This window comes from Suncus etruscus, chromosome 15, assembly GCF_024139225.1.
Source record: "Suncus etruscus isolate mSunEtr1 chromosome 15, mSunEtr1.pri.cur, whole genome shotgun sequence".
Lineage (NCBI taxonomy): Eukaryota > Metazoa > Chordata > Mammalia > Eulipotyphla > Soricidae > Suncus > Suncus etruscus.
In genome coordinates this window covers 19,111,582-19,129,888 of record NC_064862.1, presented here as the reverse complement: position 1 = coordinate 19,129,888, position 18,307 = coordinate 19,111,582, and the positions used below count along the sequence as shown (strand labels likewise).

Genomic DNA, 18,307 nt, shown 5'->3' with positions numbered 1-18,307 from the left:
CCGGGCGGTGGCGCTAAAGGTAAGGTGCCTGCCTTGCCTGCGCTAGCCTTGGACGGACCGTGGTTCGATCCCCCGGTGTCCCATATGGTCCCCCAAGCCAGGAGCAACTTCTGAGCACATAGCCAGGAGTAACCCCTGAGCGTTACCGGGTGTGGCCCAAAAACCAAAAAAAAAAAAAAAAAAAAAAAAAGAATATGTCCATACTTAGGGCCGGAGAGATAGCACGGAGGTAGGGTGTTTGCCTCGCATGCAGAAGGATGGTTGTTCGAATCCAGGCATCCCATATGGTCCCCTGAGCCTGCCAGGAGCAATTTCTGAGCATAGAGCCAGAAGTAACCCGAGTGCTGCCAGGTGTGACCCAAAAAACAATAAAAATAAATATGTTCATACAAAGTCCAACTTGTGCTTTGGCGCCATACCCAGCAATGCTTGGGGATCAATCCTAGCACTTTGCCCAGGACTGTTCCCCAACAACGGTTGGGGGAACCATGGTAGTGTCAGAGTTCAAACCTGGGACTTCTGCATACAAAGACTGCACTGTAGCCCTTCGAGCTACATCTGTGGCCATATAAAGTCTAATTTTCTTGAAATGCTATGCTCCAAGCGGAAAATAGATACTTGTTTCTCGGGATGAAAAGTATGTATGCTGTAATGATCACACAGGGTGCAAGTAGATAAATACAGCAAAAACTGAAAATTGATCAGCTTTTGTTAAGATGTAAATGGATGCAAGAAATTTTTATATGGGGGGCCAGAGTAACACAGCTAGTAGGGTGCTTGCCTTGTACAAGGTTACCCAAGTTCTATCCTTGGCATCCCATAGTCACCCAAACACAGCCAGGAGTGATTCCCGAGTGCAGAGCATTGTCAAGTGTAACCCCCCCCATTCAAATTCTTTATTTTGTTTTGTTTCGGGGGGTTGAAACCCAGTGATGCTCAGGAGTTACTTTGTGCTCAGAACTTAACCCTGGTAGGGGCTACAGCGATAGCATGTGGTAGGGCGTTTGCCTTGCATACGGCCGATCCAGGATGGTTCGAACCCCAGTGTCCCCTATTATCCCCCAAGCCAGGAGCAATTTCTGAGCACATAGCCAGGAGTAACCCTTGAACATCACCGAGTGTGGCCCCCAAAAAAACAAAAAACAAAAAAACTCAAAAAAGAAAGAAAAGAAAAGAAATTAACCCTGGTAGGGTGGGAGCACCATCTGGGATGCTGGAGATCAAACCTGGGTCAGCCACCTACAAGGAAAAATCCTACCCACTGTGCTATGGTTCTGGCCCCTCCCCACAAAAAATTCTCATAAAAGGCAATACATCCTCCTTGCTCTTCCAGCTGTGTACTCCCTAGAACACATACCTCACCTCACTTGTTCTGTATTTTCTTTTTTTCTTTGCGCTCAGAACTCGCTCCTGTAAGGCTTGGGGGACCAGATACGATGCTGAGGATCGAACCTGGTTCTGTCCAGAGTCGGCACTGTGCTATCATTCAGGCCCTCACTCGCTGTTTGTTTGCTTTTTCCACTCTATGGAAGCCTCTGTTCTCTCTTGCACACATATTTCCTCTTTATTTACCCCTTATATATTTCTAAATAAAAACTACCTTGCATTGCTTAAAACATTTGTTTGGTTTTGTTTTGGGGTCACACCCATTGATGCTCTGGAGTTACTACTTGCTATGTGCTCAGAAATCGTTCCTGGCTTGGGGGGAGACCACATGAGACACCAGGGGATCAAACCGCGGTCCGGCCTAGGCTAGCGCTTGCAAGGCAGACACCTTACCTCTAGCGCCACTGCTCTGGCCCCTAAAACATTTTTTTAAATTAATACATCTTGGGGCCGGAGAGATAGCATGGAGGTAAAGCGTTTGCCTTGCATGCAGAAGGATGGTGGTTCGAATCCCGGCATCCCATATGGTCCCCTGAACCTGCCAGGAGCGATTTCTGAGTATAGAGCCAGAAGGAACCCCTGAGCGCTGCCGGGTGTGACCCAAGAACAAACAAACAAAAAAAAACGTAATACATCTTGCTTCTTTTGGTTCTTGGGACTGCATGGGCCCCTCGATTACTTTCAGGAGTAATCCCCAAGACACAGAGCTGGAAGTAGTCCCTAGAAAAACAGGGTGTGGCCTAAAAATAAGAAAAAAAAAACAACAACAAAAACGAACAGGGAGCCAGAGGGATAGCATGGAGGTAAGGCGCTTGCCTTTCATGCAGAAGAACAGTGGTTCGAATCCCGACATTCCATATGGTCCCCCGAGCCTGCCAGGATTGATTTCTGAACGTAAAGCCAGGAGTAAGTCCTGAGCGTTGCTGGGTGTGACCCCAAAAAACAAAAAAACAAACAAAAAACCCGAACAAAAATTCCTGTTGTTTGGGAGGCCAGGGGTGTGCATCAGTGGGAAAGTGTAGGTGTAACATGCAGACGGTCTTGGTTTGATCCTTGGCACCAAGCAAACATAAAGTCAAACATCTTATGAATTCTTTTTTGAAAGCTGCCTACCTCCTTATTATACAAGTAAAAAACGACCAACTGAAGAAACCACTTCCTTGGGGCTGGAGAGAGAGCGAGCACAGTGGGTAGGACCCTTGCCTGGCATAGCTGACCTGAATTCAACTCAGTACCATCAGTACCACCAGGAGTGATCACTGAACACAGAGCCAGCGATAAATCCTGTGCACAGCTAGGTGTGGCACCCCCCCACCCAAAACAAAACAAAACAAGAAAGAAATCTTGTCCATAATACTTTCAATCATGTCTTTTAAATTACCTTTTTTAGAGAGATTGGGAAGGGTAAACAGAACATCATTGTCCCGGGGAATTGAGTACAGCATGCTTTCCTCCAAGGACAGTGTGTAGTTTGAGCGTCTGAGGACTCTCATGTTCCTAACTAAAAGAGCCATTTCTGTGACATCTTTTTGTTGAGCCTGTGAAAGAAGATGAGACTATAAATTAAAACAATTTCTTCCCTGATCTCTATGACCAAGAAATCTGTCTCAGGACTAGAGCGACAGCACAGTGGGTAAGGTTTCTGCCTTGCACACAGCCGATCCGGGTTCGATCTCCAGCATCCCATATGGTGCCCCGAGACAGGAGTGATTTCTTTTTTTTTGGGGGGGCCACACCTGGTAACGCTTGGGGGTTACTCCTGGCTATGTGCTCAGAAGTTGCTCCTGGCTTGGGGGACCATATGGGACACCGGGGGATCGAACCACGGTCCGTCCAAGGCTAGCGCAGGCAAGGCAGGCACCTTACCTTTAGCGCCACCGCCCGGCCCAACACAGGAGTGATTTCTGAGCGCAGAGCCAGGAGTAACTAACCCCTGTACACCGCCAGGTGTGGCCCAAAAACAAAAATAAAAAAAACATTTATTCGGGCCCGGAGAGATAGCACAGCGGCGTTTGCCTTGCAAGCAGCCGATTCAGAACCAAAGGTGGTTGGTTCGAATCCTGGCATCCCATATGGTCCCCCGTGCCTGCCAGGAGCTATTTCTGAGCAGACAGCCAGGAGTAACCCCTGAGCACCACGGGTATGGTTCAAAAAAACAAAAAACAAAAAACAAAAACAAAAACATTTATTATTACTGAGCGCTGCCGAGTGTGGCCCAAACCCGCCCCCCCAAAAAAAAAACCAACAAAAAACTATTATTTTTTATTTTGTGGTGCCAGGGACATAACCTAGGGCTTCATACATATAAAATAAGTGCTTCACCACTGAGTCACATTCCCAGTTCAATGTTCATATATATTGAATATTCTGTTGTTTATTTTTGGGACTATACCCGATAATACTCAGGGCTGACTCATGACTCGGGAATCACTACTGGCAGTGCTCAGGGGATAAAGAAGGATGCTACGGATCAAACCTGGGTTGGCCATGTGCATGGCAAGCACTCTACGCACTGACAATCACTCTCCAGCCCTAGTCATAATATTGTTATGTGATACAAACATGTATATATTATGTATAATGTACGTACTATATAGTATTCATATATTCACAACATGTCTGAATACGATCATATGAATATGAATAATATAATGTATCAATTTTTTTTTTTTTGGTCACACCTGGCAGTGATCAGGGTTTATTCCTGGCTCTATCCTCACAAATCGATCCTGGCAGGCTTGGGGGACCATATGGGATGCCAGGATTCAAACCACCGTCCTTCTGCATGCAAGGCAAATGCCTTACCTCCATGCTATCTCACCAGCCCCTGCGAATTTATTTTTAAAGCAGTTTCTTTACTGATTGATTGGTTTTTGGACCACACCAGTTATGGTCAGGGATTACTTCTGGCTCTGTGCTCAGAACTCACTCTTGGCAAAATTGGGGGACCATATGGGGTGACAGGAATGATCTGGGTCTTTCCTGGGTCGGCCACATGCAAGGCAAATGCCCTACCACTATGCTATCATTCGGCCCCATAATGTATGAATTAAAAGTTGAGCCTTGGGCTCGGAGAGATAGCACAGCGGCGTTTGCCTTGCAAGCAGCCGATACAGGACCAAAGGTGGTTGGTTCGAATTCCGGTGTCCCATATGGTCCCCCGTGCCTGCCAGGAGCTATTTCTGAGCAGAGAGCCAGGAGTAACCCCTGAGCACTGCCGGGTGTGACCCAAAAACTAAAAAAAAAAAAAAAGTTGAGCCTTAAAAGGTCAAATATAACAACAAAAGGTAACACAAGGGCAAGAGAGATAGTACAATGAGTAGGGTGTTTGTCTCTTAGGCGGCCAATCTTGGCATTCAATATGATCTCCCAAGCGCATAGGAAGTGATTCCTGAGTGCAGAGCCAGGAGTAATCCTTGAGCATTGATAGGTGTGAGAGCCCCGCAAAATAAAGTAACAGAAGAAGTTACTTCTCTTCTTTCGTTAAGTCAGGAATAATTAAACAGTGTGCACATACACAAGAGCTAGCACATATCTTCACAGTGTAATTCCCATTCACTAGCAGGTCTTACTTGTTTTCCATCGATCTCTAGCACTTCTTCTTGAATGACAGTTAGCTGCAAGCTGCGATCTGATGTCATAGGCCAGTGGAGAACTAAGATTCTTACACTGACAGTTCCAAAATATTCTTTTTCCTTCAAATTGTTCAGATGGTCATTCTTTACTATGATAATAATTAAAAAAAAAATAAAGTGACACTTTGTAAGAAAAACACCACCATGTCTGTTATTCATGTTCACTCTTTTGATATGCACATGGAACAAGCCATATGTCCAACAATTTCTTTGGCTTTCTTCCTCTCTAACCTCAGTGATGTTTCCAACTGGTGGAAACAAATAAGTCTGGAAAATTTTGATTAAGCTCATGGTCCTGTGAGAATGGGAAAAATGCTGGAAGTCTTTAGATTTTTCATGAAACACCTTCCTAAATAGCATCTACACTGTTTTACACAGGTTGTCAGTGAAAAGCCAACATGGCGGCACTATTTAGTCAAGTTCATCCACCTGTCTGTCTGTCCACCTGTCCATTCATTTATCCATATCCACACCGTATGTTGCTGAGAGGCCACTTCCAGCTAGTGGTGCTCGGGGGAGCATACAGTGCCAGGTGCTGAACCCAGTTTTCCTGCATGCAAAGCAAGAGCTCTAGCCCATTCAGCTATTTCTCTAGCCCATCAACCTGGTTTTACTCACTAAATCCGGTGACAGAAAGGGCTCAAGGGCTAAGGACACAGAGTTTTTCCCTCAATTTCTCCCTATCAAGTACCAGTTGCTGTAGGAGTGAGCGAAGGAATGTGGGAGAGTGAGAGAGCCTAGTAGTTCCTCCCCATTAATGGACAACAGTATAGGATCAGCAACTGGCCATGGTTATCCCCTGCGAAGACAGCCCCCCTCCCCTCCACCTCATTTGCACCCTATATCCTCCAATGCTATTCATGTTTGAGCAGGAGGAGGGGTTATTTTGTATGATTATTTTTTTTTTTTTTTTTTTTTTTTGGTTTTTTGGGCCACACCCTGTGACGCTCAGGGGTTACTCCTGGCTATGTGCTCAGAAGTCGCTCCTGGCTTCTTGGGGGACCATATGGGACGCTGGGGGATCGAACCTCGGTCCGTCCTAGGCTAGCGCAGGCAAGGCAGGCACCTTACCTCCAGCGCCACCGCCCGACCCCATGATTAGATTTTCTGACAGGAAAGCTTTAGTGCAGAAACATTCTCCATGCCTAGGATAAATTCTATGGAAGTAGGTGTCAAGAATTTAGCAGCGATTTCAGTAAAGGGCCAGGGGAAGAACGAGCATATAGGAGTTATAAGAATACAGGAGTTTGGGGGCAGAATGAAAGTACAGTGGACAGGGCATTTGCCTTGCACGCTGTCAATGTGAGTTTGATCCCCAGCATCCATCTGGTCTTCCAAACTTGCCAGGAATGATTCCTGAGTGCAGAACCAGGAGTAACTGGTGTGGTCCCCCCACCAAAAAAAAAAAAAAAAAAAAAGGAAAAAGAAAAGAATATAGTAGGGCCCAGAGAGATAGCACAGCCAGCGGCGTTTGCCTCGCAAGCAGCCGATCCAGGACCAAAGGTGGTTGGTTCGAATCCCGGTGTCCCATATGGTCCCCCGTGCCTGCCAGGAGCTATTTCTGAGCAGACAGCCAGGAGTAACCCCTGAGCACTGCCGGGTGTGGCCCAAAATACAAACAAACAAAAAAAAAAAAGTAAAAAAGAAAAGAAAAGAATATAGTACAAGTACAGGAGTGTAGGAGTTAGGAATATATGAATTAAAAGTTAAGCCTTGAATGAAGCAAACCCTAGTTCACATCCCCAGCACTCTAGATGGGTCCCTGAAAATACCAGGAGGCATGTCTTTTGTTGTTATTGTTGTTTGGATTTTATTTTATTATTATTATTTTTGGCCACATCCAATGATGCTCAGGGGTCACTCTTGGCTCTGCACTCAGCTACACTCCTGGTGGTTCTCTGAGAACCATATTGGATGTGGGGAATCGAAGCTGGGTCAGCTGTGTTCAAGGCAAATACCCTATCCACTGTACTATCGCTCTGAACCCAGGAGCTGCTTCTGAGCACAGTAAGGAAGAGTGCTGAACAGTGTCAAGTGTGGCTTAATAATCACCCACCCCCCAAAAATAGGTTACAATTATAGGCAAATGTAAAATAAGGATAGAAGGAAAGAGACCACTCAAAGGGCTGGAGAAAGTGCTCAGTGAATGGGTGTGCCAATGACCTCAACACCTCTGTGAATGAAGATTACCACATGTGGCTCCCAAACCTCGCATAAACAAATGAATGACGTACCACCACAAAATATCAACAACACACACATAAAAATATATCAACAATATTCAGACAGCTCATTTAGTCTTTAAATCCTGCCAGGCTTGGGGCTGGCGAGGTGGCACTAGAGGTAAGGTGTCTGCCTTGCAAGCGCTAGCCAAGGAAGGACAGCAGTTAGATCCCCCCGAGTCCCATATGGTCCCCCCAACCCAGGGGCGATTTCTGAGCACTTAGCCAGAAGTAACCCCTGAGCATCAAACGGGTGTGGCCCAAAAATCCAAAAAAAAAAAATCTTGCCAGGTCAACTGGAGACTCACACGGAACCTTAATGCTGGTAACCGGAATCTCCAGGTTGGGGGGCAGACCACCCACATCAAGGAGGATGCTTGCCTTGCACACAGCCAGCCAACTTGGTTTGGATCCCTAGGATCCCACATGATCTCTTGAGTTCACTAGGAGTGATCCCTGAGCATAGAGCCAGGAGTAAGCCACAAGCCAAGTCTGGGATAGCACCAAAACCCAGAATCTCAGGGATGAGAAGGTGTCATAGTACAGTGGGCAGGGCATTTGCATTGCTTACCAATGACTGGGTTTGATTCCCTTTACAGCCCCAAGTCTGCCAGGAGTGATCCCTAAGTCCAGAACCAGTAATAAGCCCTAAGAACCACTAGTGTAGCCCCCAAACAAACAAACAAACATACAAAGACCCACAAAATCTCTCAGGTGTGCTTATGCCATTTTTCTTGAAGTTGCCAGGGATTAAACCCAAAGTCTCACACGTGCAGTATTGCATTCACTGAGGTGCACCCGATTTTCATATTTAATTTTTTTACAAAAAAGAAATAAATATAGGAGTGGAGAAATAGTAAGGATAAAGCACGTGTTTTTGCAAATGAACAACCCTGGCTAGATCCCCGGACACCACATCCGGTCACCAGAAAGAGCACTGCCAGGAATGATCCCCGAGCACAGAGCCTGCTGAGTTATCTCTCATCTGTCTAGTCCCTCGAATGTTTATTTAGACTAGTGCCAGCTCTTCTCTTCCAGACTTGGCAGATCAGCCGTACTAGACCATGCCCTCACTGCACTTCACCAGAGATGTTCAAGAATGAACCACCAGGATAACAGTGAAGCAGGGAGGAGCCAACTTGCCTGCCTGCTACCTCTGATTGCCATGCCAATGGCCTACAGCTGATCACCACTGCTGTGGGTGCTGAGACCAACCCCACCCAGAAGCCCTTGCTCCAGCTGTGTGATTGGAGGTATGCCAAAATGGTGAAGCAGGGAGGATTGTGACCGCTCCGCTTTGCTTTGTAGCTGCAGGCTTCTCCTAGCCCATGAACCCCACCATTACAGGCAATAAAAGCCACACTACAGGGGGCCGGAGAGATAGCATGGAGGTCGGGCATTTGCCTTGCATGCAGAAGGATGGTGGTTCTTTTTTTTTTTTTTTTTTTTTTTTTTTGGTTTTTGGGTCACACCTGGCGGTGCACAGGGGTTACTCCTGGCTGTTTGCTCAGAAATAGCTCCTGGCAGGCACGGGGGACCATATGGGACACCGGGATTCGAACCAACCACCTTAGGTCCTGGATCGGCTGCTTGCAAGGCAAACGCCACTGTGCTATCTCTCCGGGCCCAGGACGGTGGTTCTAATCCTAGCATCCAATAAGGTCCCCCGAGCCTGCCAGAAGCGATTTCTGAGTGTAGAGCCAGGAGTAATCCCTGAGTGCTGCTGGGTGAGACCCAAAAACCAAAAAAAACAAAAACAAAACAAAACAAAAAGCCACACTACAAGCATGTCAATGGGGAAACAATGGAGGACTACGCATGCATAGAGAATGAAGATGGCAGCTCTGATGACCCAGAAAGTACCAACTACATAGTTAGCTTCACAAGGAGTTTAAAGTAGTAATATGGAGGAATCTCATAGAACTCAAAGAAAACATTGATCAAGCTGAATAGAACAGAAAGATAGAAATCAGAAAACTCCAAAGTAAAAAACAGCTGGAAAACTCAGTACATGAAATTAAAAATTCAATGGGAAGCCTTTCCAACAAAGTTAACAGCAGCTTGGAACAGAATCAGCGAGCCAGAAGATGAGATGCACAACAACTCCATACAGCAGAAGAGATTGGAAAAAAGCATTAAAGCAAATGATCAGATAATGGAAAAATTACTCAAAGAATGTGAACAGATAAAAATATAAGCCTTTGGGGGCCGGAGAGATAGCATGGAGGTAAGGCGTTTGCCTTTCATGCAGGAGGTCATTGGTTCGAATCCCGGCGCCCCATATGGTCCCCTGTGCCTACCAGGAGCAATTTCTGAGCCTGGAGCCAGGAATAACCCCTGAGCACTGCCAGGTGTGACCCAAAAACCAAAAAAAAAAAAAAAATATATATATATATATATATATATATATATATATATATATATATATATATATAAGCCTTTGATAAACTCAACAGAAACAACATAAGAATCATTATGGGGCCCGGAAGGTGGCGCTAGAGGTAAGGTGTCTGCCTTGCAAGCGCTAGCGTAGATGGTCCCCCCAAGCCAGGGGCGATTTCTTTTTTTTTTTTTTTTTTTTTTGATTTTTTTTATTTTAATTATGACAACAAAGATGCAAAGAAAGAGGACAGGGTAAAGTTACAGTGGAAGCCCAATCACCCATAAACAGGATTCTAATTAGTCCCATCGATGATATCCCAGCCTTATACTTTCAGCCAAAGAACATTAAGATAAACAAAACTGAACCCATGTACCATACAATTACTTTGTCCCTCAAATCCCCAGTTGTAGTACATATTATTTCTTAGCAGCACACCATATAATCTAAAGATATTAGACTTATGTAACTCTTTAAACATTGAGGGCAAAGTACATTTATCTAGTTCCATGCACATGCTTACTAGTTTAAATTAACCTCAAAAGTTTTAGTGGGTTGTTTTTCTTAAGGATTGGAGTCAAGGGACCATAGTAAAAAACGATATTAAAGTGGCATTTGTTTGCATAGGCCCACCAAAACATAAGGGACATGGAAAGACAAATTATGGTCTAAATAGATGGAGACCCTACCCCTGAAGTTTCCTGGCACAGGACTGACTCTAGGCTCCAGGCAAACTAGTTTGTCCAATTCAAGTCATCGTCTGTAGTGGCAATACACCTCCATTCCTCACATAGTCTGTTGTTGGTATCATGCTTCTGTATTAAAGATCCTGGAGTCTGCATGTCTCATATAGCAGTCAGGATGGTGCAGAGCATCCTCTCGTTTCACCTCACACTTAAGGGGCAATAGAGAGAACCATGTCCTGTAGAGCAGGTCATTGTTGTTGTCACGTCTTCTCAGTGTAAACGTAGGTGTCTTCTTAGGAGGTCGATGTCAGACCCTTGGTAGTGTATTTCCTGGTAGAGGACTGCTTCCAACTGTTGCTATAAAAGACCTTGGATGTTTCGTAGATAGCGTGCCAGGTTCCAGTGTGAATGGAGAATGCCCATTCATCTGAGGCCTGTGCCAGGTCATTATATCAATGTTCAGGGTGTAAGGTACATTGTAATGAGATTTATTAGATAATAACTAATCTGTATGTATAGTGTTTTCCCATTTTAATGTGTCTATGCAAACAAGGATCAATGCCATGAAGCGTTATTGGTGCATTTGGAGGCAATAGGAACAAGACCAGCAATTTCCATGACATAGTTCAATCATAGGCATCAAACTGAGGGACAGTTCCACCAACAATCCTTACTGAACAGCATGCAAAGAAAAGACAAGATGAAAAGTGGATAGAAACATGATGGTAGAAGAATATATAGAGAGTTACAGCAGTTAAAGAAAATAATCATAAAATATTCAAAATATATATGTGTTCAATATGTGTTCGATTTATGTCCTTCTAAATAGTTCTGAGATTTGTAAGATCTACTGTATGTCTTTGGACAGAGATTAAAACTGTGTGTTACTGAAGGTAAGAAGGGTAAATCAGGGGTACTGGTGGTTGGGAGGAGCATAAGTTCAAAATGTAGACTGGTATGAAATTGCCAGTGACAGCCTGAGTACAGCTGAGCAGTTATCTGCCACCCCCCAGATCAAACGCCACCCCCTAAACCAACACTGGAGCCAGTCTGGGAGTGGGGAAAAACCCAGGGTGCCCCATCAGCTCCTCCCAGAAACCCACCTGGAGATCCGGAGGAAAGGGGGAGAGGGGGGCCGGGTGACCCAGGTCCGGGCCCCCCCTACCCTAGGCCAGGCCAAAGGGCCGCTGGCCAGGGGCGATTTCTGAGCGCATAGCCAGGAGTAACCCCTGAGCGTCAAATGGGTGTGGCCCAAAAACCAAAAAAAAAAAAAAAAAAAAAAAAAAAAAAAAGAATCATTAGAGTTTCAGAGGCCAAGGAAGATACCCAGGAAAAATCAACCAACAGTCAAAGATATCATCACAGAGAAACTCCCAGAGCTAAAGACTGCAAGCAACCAAATCCTGCATGCCCGAAGAGTACCAGCTAAAAGAGACCCAAAGAAAAACACCTCAAGACACATTCTAGTCACAATGACGAATCCCACAGATAGGGACAGAATACTGAAAGCAGCAAGAACAAAAAGGGAAACTGTATTCAAAGGAGCATCTTGCAGGGGCCCAAAAGGGGCCTACAGCAGTAGGGCTTTTGCCTTGCATGTGGCTGACATCCCTAGCCTTACAAGGGAGATTTTTGAGTGCAGAGCCACGTGTGTGGCCCAGAAACTAATCAATAAGTAATTAAATAAAGAAGATTCACAGCAGACCTGTCACAAGAATGAACCGCCAATATAGACGTTAGTATCCACCTATCTCGATCTCAGAGTGTCACAGGCAGCCAGGACTCAAGAGGAACTTGCCAATTCCCATGCTGAATAGGCAGAGAAACCACAGAGTTGATTAAAAGTCATAATTGAAAAGAGAGAAGGAAAACCGAGCTTCTGGCAGCCTCATGCAGTGGGGAAGCAAATGAAGCTTAAGTGTTCGAAGGAATCCAGTCCAGCCAGATCCCAGGGACACATGGATTGGAGCAGACACCTGCTGCCTCACCACTGAAAACTTTGTGAGATGGTGAAACTATGGAGGGCACTAAGCTAAGGAAGAGAAAGAAATTGTGTATTTGGAAACCACAAATATTAATACTTTTTTTTTTTTTTTTTTTTTGGTTTTTGGGCCACACCCTGTGACGCTCAGGGGTTACTCCTGGCTATGCGCTCAGAAGTTGCTCCTGGCTTCTTGGGGGACCATATGGGACGCCGGGGGATCGAACCGCGGTCCGTCCTAGGCTAGTGCAGGCAAGGCAGGCACCTTTACCTCCAGCGCCACCGCCCGGCCCAAATATTAATACTTTCATAGGCATTTTATTCAAACTATTAACAAAGGCTTTCTTGAAAAATAAAAAAAAAGAGACGCCAGAGAAAGAGCACAGTGGTAGGGTGTTTGCTTCCTACTGAGTCGATCCGGGTTCGATTGATTCCCAGCATCCCTTATAGTCCCCCAAGTCTGCCAGGGGCAATTTCTGAGCACAGAGCCAGGGTTTAAGTGGGTCTCTTTTATGGGGGAATGCAAAGGAGAGCCTCCAAAACAGGGCAGATGTAGGGGGTGGGGAGTCTGCCTCTAAACAGAGCTAGGAATGTAGTTAAATGGGAAAGTACATGCTTCATGACCCACCCACCCCCTTCCCACAAAAACATAAAGTAGGGAATTATAAAACAAATTATCCCCAGAGTAGGCAAAAAGAGGAGAAAAACTGAATAAAGAAATAAAGGAACATTAATAGAGATTAATAAGATGGAAGATGTCTACATTAGCACATCAAACTAAATTGAAACTTCCAATAAAAAAGTGACATTTAGGGCCCGGAGAGATAGCACAGCGGCGTTTGCCTTGCAAGCAGCCGATCCAGGACCAAAGGTGGTTGGTTCGAATCCCGGTGTCCCATATGGTCCCCCGTGCCTGCCAGGAGCTATTTCTGAGCAGACAGCCAGGAGTAACCCCTGAGCACTGCCGGGTGTGGCCCCCCCCCCCCAAAAAAAAGTGACATTTAAAATTATATTTTAGGGCCAGAATGACAGCACAGTGATAGGGCATTTGCCTTGCACACGGCCACCACAGGACTGACTCTAATTCGATTCCAGCATCCCATATGGTCCCCCAAGCAAGGAGTGACTTCTGAGCCAGGAGTAAGCCCTGAGCGGTGTGGGTGTGACCCCCCCCCCAAAAAAAAAATTGTGACTAACAAACAAACAAAATCAAAAATAAATCAAATTAAATTATATTCTAGGGGCTGGAGAGATAGCATGGAGGTAAGGCATTTGCCTTGCATGTAGAAGGTCGGTGGCTCAAATCCCGGCATCCCATATGGTCCCCCGAGCCTGCCAGGAGCGATTTCTGAGCATAGAGCCAGAAGTAACTCCCTGAGTGCTGGTGGGTGTGACCCAAAAACAAAACAAAACAAAAAAAATTAAAAAAATTAAATTATATTCTAAAGCTGAAGCAATAGAACAGTGGCCAGGGCGCTGGTCTTGTAAGCCACCATCCTGGATTCCATCTTCAGCATCCCAGATGGTCACCCGAGCACAGCCACAAGGATTTTTGAGTGTAGAACCTTAAGTATCACCAGATGTGATGCCATACCCCCAAAAGAAAAGTATATGCTGGGGCCAGAGAAACAGCACAGTGGTCAGGACTTTGCCTTGCACGCAGCCAATCCAAGGCAGATGGTAGTTCAAATCCCTGCATCCTATATGGTCCCCTGTGCCTTCCAGAAGCGATTTCTGAGCGTAGAGCCAAGGAGAAACCCCTAAGTACCATGGGTGTGACCCAACCCCCCCCACCCAATATGCTATGGCTGGATAGGATAGCTGGAAGGCTGCTTGACTTGCACACTGCTGACCCAGGTTCAATCCCCAGCACCACATATGGTCCCCTGAACCCCACCAAGAATGACCTCTGAGCAGTGAGTGAGTCAGGAGGTTTCAAGTTACCCTAAAAGTTAAAAAAAATTACTTGAAACAAAGGTGGTAAAAACAAAAAACTCAAGTTGGACCAAATCAGTTTTTTCTTTCCATTTTCACATTATGATAAGCATTGTGATAAGCAACCCTCTTGTTGTAAATCTCCACTTTACTACTCCAAGAATATTCTTTTGTTTTATTCTTGGGTCACACCCGGCTATGCTCAGGGGTTACTCCTGGTACTACTCTCAGAAATCGCTCCTGGCAGGCACAGAGGCCATATGGGATACTGGGATTTGAACCACCATCCTCATGCAAGGCAAATGCCCTACCTCTATGCTATCTCTCCGGCCCTCCCAAGAATATTCTTACACTGATGCCCACCTATCAGTAATGCAGTGCCCACCAATGACAAACTCATGAAAGAAAAAAAAGGGGATATGCCAGGAATAACCAACATAAATAAGAAAATGTGTCTGAGGCACACTCATGCAATGTTCTATAGCTAAGATTCAGGTTATTTTAAATGGCAATGCAGAATGTCAGATGAACTTACTGATTAAACAGTGCTAAAAGCAGAGCAACTATGAAAATAATTTAGTAGTACTCACCTATCAATGTTTGACAGCTTATTCGGGTCACACCACTATGTACGGGGATGTCATTGACATATGCCTGTCCATTCTCATAGGTTATGTTCAGAATCACCTTAAAATAAAGCAGCATAGATGTTAATCCCGAGGGTTTAAAAATGATGGGGCCGGAGAGATAGCATGGAGGTAAAGTGTTTGCCTTTCATGCAGAAGGTCATCGGTTCGAATCCCGGCGTCCCATATGGTCCCCCGTGCCTGCCAGGAGCAATTTCTGAGCCTGGAGCCAGGAATAACCCCTGAGCACTGCCTGATGTGACCCAAAAACCAAAAAAAAAAAAAAAAAAAAAAAAAAAATGATGGCAAACTGAAAATGCAGCATTTAGTTTACATACATAAGTCAAAACTAAAGATTGTTGTGTAACAGTTAATGTGAAATATTAAAAACATAATCACGAGACAAACCTGTTCTTTGGCTACTTCCCCATCATCGCTCAGGGTGGTGACATTAATTTTTATGCTGTTCTGCAAAAAAAAAAAATTATATAAATTAGACAGGTATGTGGGCCCGGAGAGATAGCACAGAGGCGTTTGCCTTGCAAGCAGCCGATCCAGGACCAAAGGTGGTTGGTTCGAATCCCAGTGTCCCATATGGTCCTCCGTGCCTGCCAGGAGCTATTTCTGAGCAGACAGCCAGGAGTAACCCCTGAGCACCGCTGGGTGTGGCCCAAAAACCAAAAAAAAAAAAAAAAAAAAAAAAACCCCAAAAAAAACAAAAAAACAAACAAAATAAATTAGACAGGTATGTGTTTCACAAGTAAAGAACTAAGCTGGGTTGGAATGGAGAGGTACCACAGTGGTAAAGGTGCTTTCCTTAGATGCAGCTAGTCCAGGTTTGTTTCCCAGCATCCCATACAGTCCCCTGAGAACCACAAGTGTTTCTTGAGTGCAGAGCCAGGAGTATACACTGAGCACCGCTGGGTGAGACCCCAAAACAAAACAAAAATAAAGAAAAATTTTTAAAAAACCTACCATTTCACTTTTACAGCCTTTTTACAACCTACTCCATAGGTTAAAATCTAAAATACTGCAATTGGGAGACAACACCAGAGGTCAGGTGTGCCCACAGTATGTTAACTAGACCCAAGTTTGAACCTTGACACCACATGGTCTGCCAGCATGACTGAGTGTAGCAACAGCAGCTTCTGAGCACTCTGGGGAAGGGGGGAATCCCCTTGTGGTGCTAGCACTGCAGAACACAAGGAATTAAATCAGCACTGGCTTGTCCCATTGAACCTTCCCACCCAATTGGCCAATATGGCCACGATAGTTCTTGAGTCTCCTGGGCACTACTTCAAGGAGCACCCCTCCCCCTCCCAAAAAAAAGGGAGGGGGAGAGAGAGAGAGAGAGAGAGAGAGAGAGAGAGAGAGAGAGAGAGAGAGAGAGAGAGAGAGAGAGAAAGTACAGTACAAAAGGCACCTGCCTCGCATGTACTGACCAGGTTCAATCCCAGGCACCACCTACAACTGAAGCCACGGGAGTGATCCCTTGAGCACAAAACCAGGAGTAAGCTCTCAGTAGTGTGTGCCCCCCCAAATAAAAATACAAACTATCTCCTGGGACAGGAGATAGTTCGGAGTGAACACTTTTGCATACAGGAGGCACAGGCTCAATTCCTGTCACCTCAGTGTCACCTGAGCACAACTAAAGCAAGCCCCAGCACAATGGAATATTCCCCAAGCACCAGAGTGGCATCCAAGCTGCCCCCAGAAAACTTAGGACAAGCAACCAGGCAGAAGTTTGGGTCCCCCCTGTCCCACGCTCCACTGTGGATTGTTTCTTGCCTTGTTGTTTTTTTTTGGTTTTTGGGTCACACCCGGCAGTGCTCAGGGGTTACTCCTGGTTCCACGCTCAGAAATCACTCCTGGCAGGCTCAGGGGACCATATGGGATGCCAAGATTTGAACCGATGACCTTCTGCATGAAAGGCTAACGCCTTACCTCCATGCTATCTCTCCGGCCCCGCCTTGTTTTTTTTTTTTTAACTTTATTTATTGATTGATTGGTTTCTAGGCCACATCCTGCAGCACTCAGGGATTACTCCTGACTCTGCACTCACAAATCCCTCTGGATAGGCTGTGAGACCATATGGGATGCTGGGAATTGAACCGGGTCCCTTCCGAGTTCGCTGCACGCAAGGCAAACGCCTTACAGCTGTGCTATCTCTCAGGCCCTGTTTCTTGCCTTGTTGGGTCTGAGGTAGCAGGGACAGAATCCAGGGCCACATAACACAATGCAAGACCAGCCAGACCATTCCTTGTTTTTATTTTGGGAGTTTGAGGCCACGCCAGGGAGTGCTCTGGGGCTACTCTCACCCCTACTCCCCACCCTCACCTGAGTGCTTGTGGGAATTTCCTGGTGGTACTCTGGGGACTGTGATCTCAGGGATGGCATCAAGGTGGGCAGCACATGGGGAAAGTGTCTTAAGCCCTGTACTATCTTGCAAGCCCCAATTTCTAGCTTTTCAAAAATTCTACTATTTTCTTCTCTCTCTAAATAACTACTGCTTAAGTTCTCAGTGTTTCTGAGTTTGATCTAAGTATATAATTCTTCTGGCTTCCCCCCCAATCTAAATTACTGACAGAACCAGGGCTGGAGCAATAGTACAGCAGGGAAGGGTGCTTGTCTTGCATGCAGCAAATCCAGCTTCAATTCAAAGCACCCCATATAGTCCTCCAAGTTTTACCAGGTGCTGCAACAGAAGTAAAGTCTGAGCATAGCCAGGTGTGGCCCCAAAACAAAACACAAAATTATTGACAGGACTGAACATTCCATTGTGTGAATGGACATTGGAATTATTTTAATGTTTTAATTAGCTACTGAGGCATTTCTGCACAAGACAGTCAAGAAGACACCATCGAACATAATTTCCAGGGCTCAAAGCCGGTAAGGACCCCACCCAATAAGGTGGAGCCAGAGGAGTGTGGCAGTTCCACTTAGCTCCACAGCAGCAAACATCTTCTAACCCAGGAACCCCGACACAGCACATAGTATAAACCAGTATTTTTTTTTTTTTTGGCTTTTGGGTCACACCCGGCAGCGTTCAGGGGTTACTCCTGGCTCTACACTCAGAAATCACTCCTGGCAGGCTCGGGGGACCATATGGGATGCTGGGATTCGAACCACCGTCCTGCATGCAAGGCAAATGCCCTACCTCCATGCTATCTATCCGGCCCCAAACCAGTATTTTTCAACTTTTTTTGTGCAAAGACACTTTTTTCATGGAGAAAAAAAAAATCACGAGGCACACCACCATTAGAAAATGTTAAAAAAAATTAACTCGGGCCGGGCGGTGGCGCTGGAGGTAAGGTACCTGCCTTACCTGCGCTAGCCTAGGAGACGAACCGTGGTTCGATCCCCCGGCGTCCCATATGGTCCCCCAAGCCAGGAGCGACTTCTGAGCGCATAGCCAGGAGTAACCCCTGAGCGTCACCGGGTGTGGCCCAAAAACCA

General features: G+C 45.7%; 1 protein-coding gene across 1 annotated transcript in view; it reads right to left on the bottom strand.

Annotated features, from left to right (window-relative positions):
• Positions 1 to 18,307, bottom strand: part of GINM1 (glycosylated integral membrane protein 1) — a 34,066-nt gene that overhangs the window by 8,346 nt on the left and 7,413 nt on the right. The window contains exons 2-5 of the mRNA XM_049789359.1: positions 15,260 to 15,319; positions 14,816 to 14,912; positions 4,959 to 5,110; positions 2,768 to 2,924 (exon numbers count right to left, since the gene is read on the bottom strand). Of these exons, the coding sequence (XP_049645316.1) occupies positions 2,768 to 2,924; positions 4,959 to 5,110; positions 14,816 to 14,912; positions 15,260 to 15,319 (466 nt within the window). The remainder of the gene's footprint in view (positions 1 to 2,767; positions 2,925 to 4,958; positions 5,111 to 14,815; positions 14,913 to 15,259; positions 15,320 to 18,307) is intronic.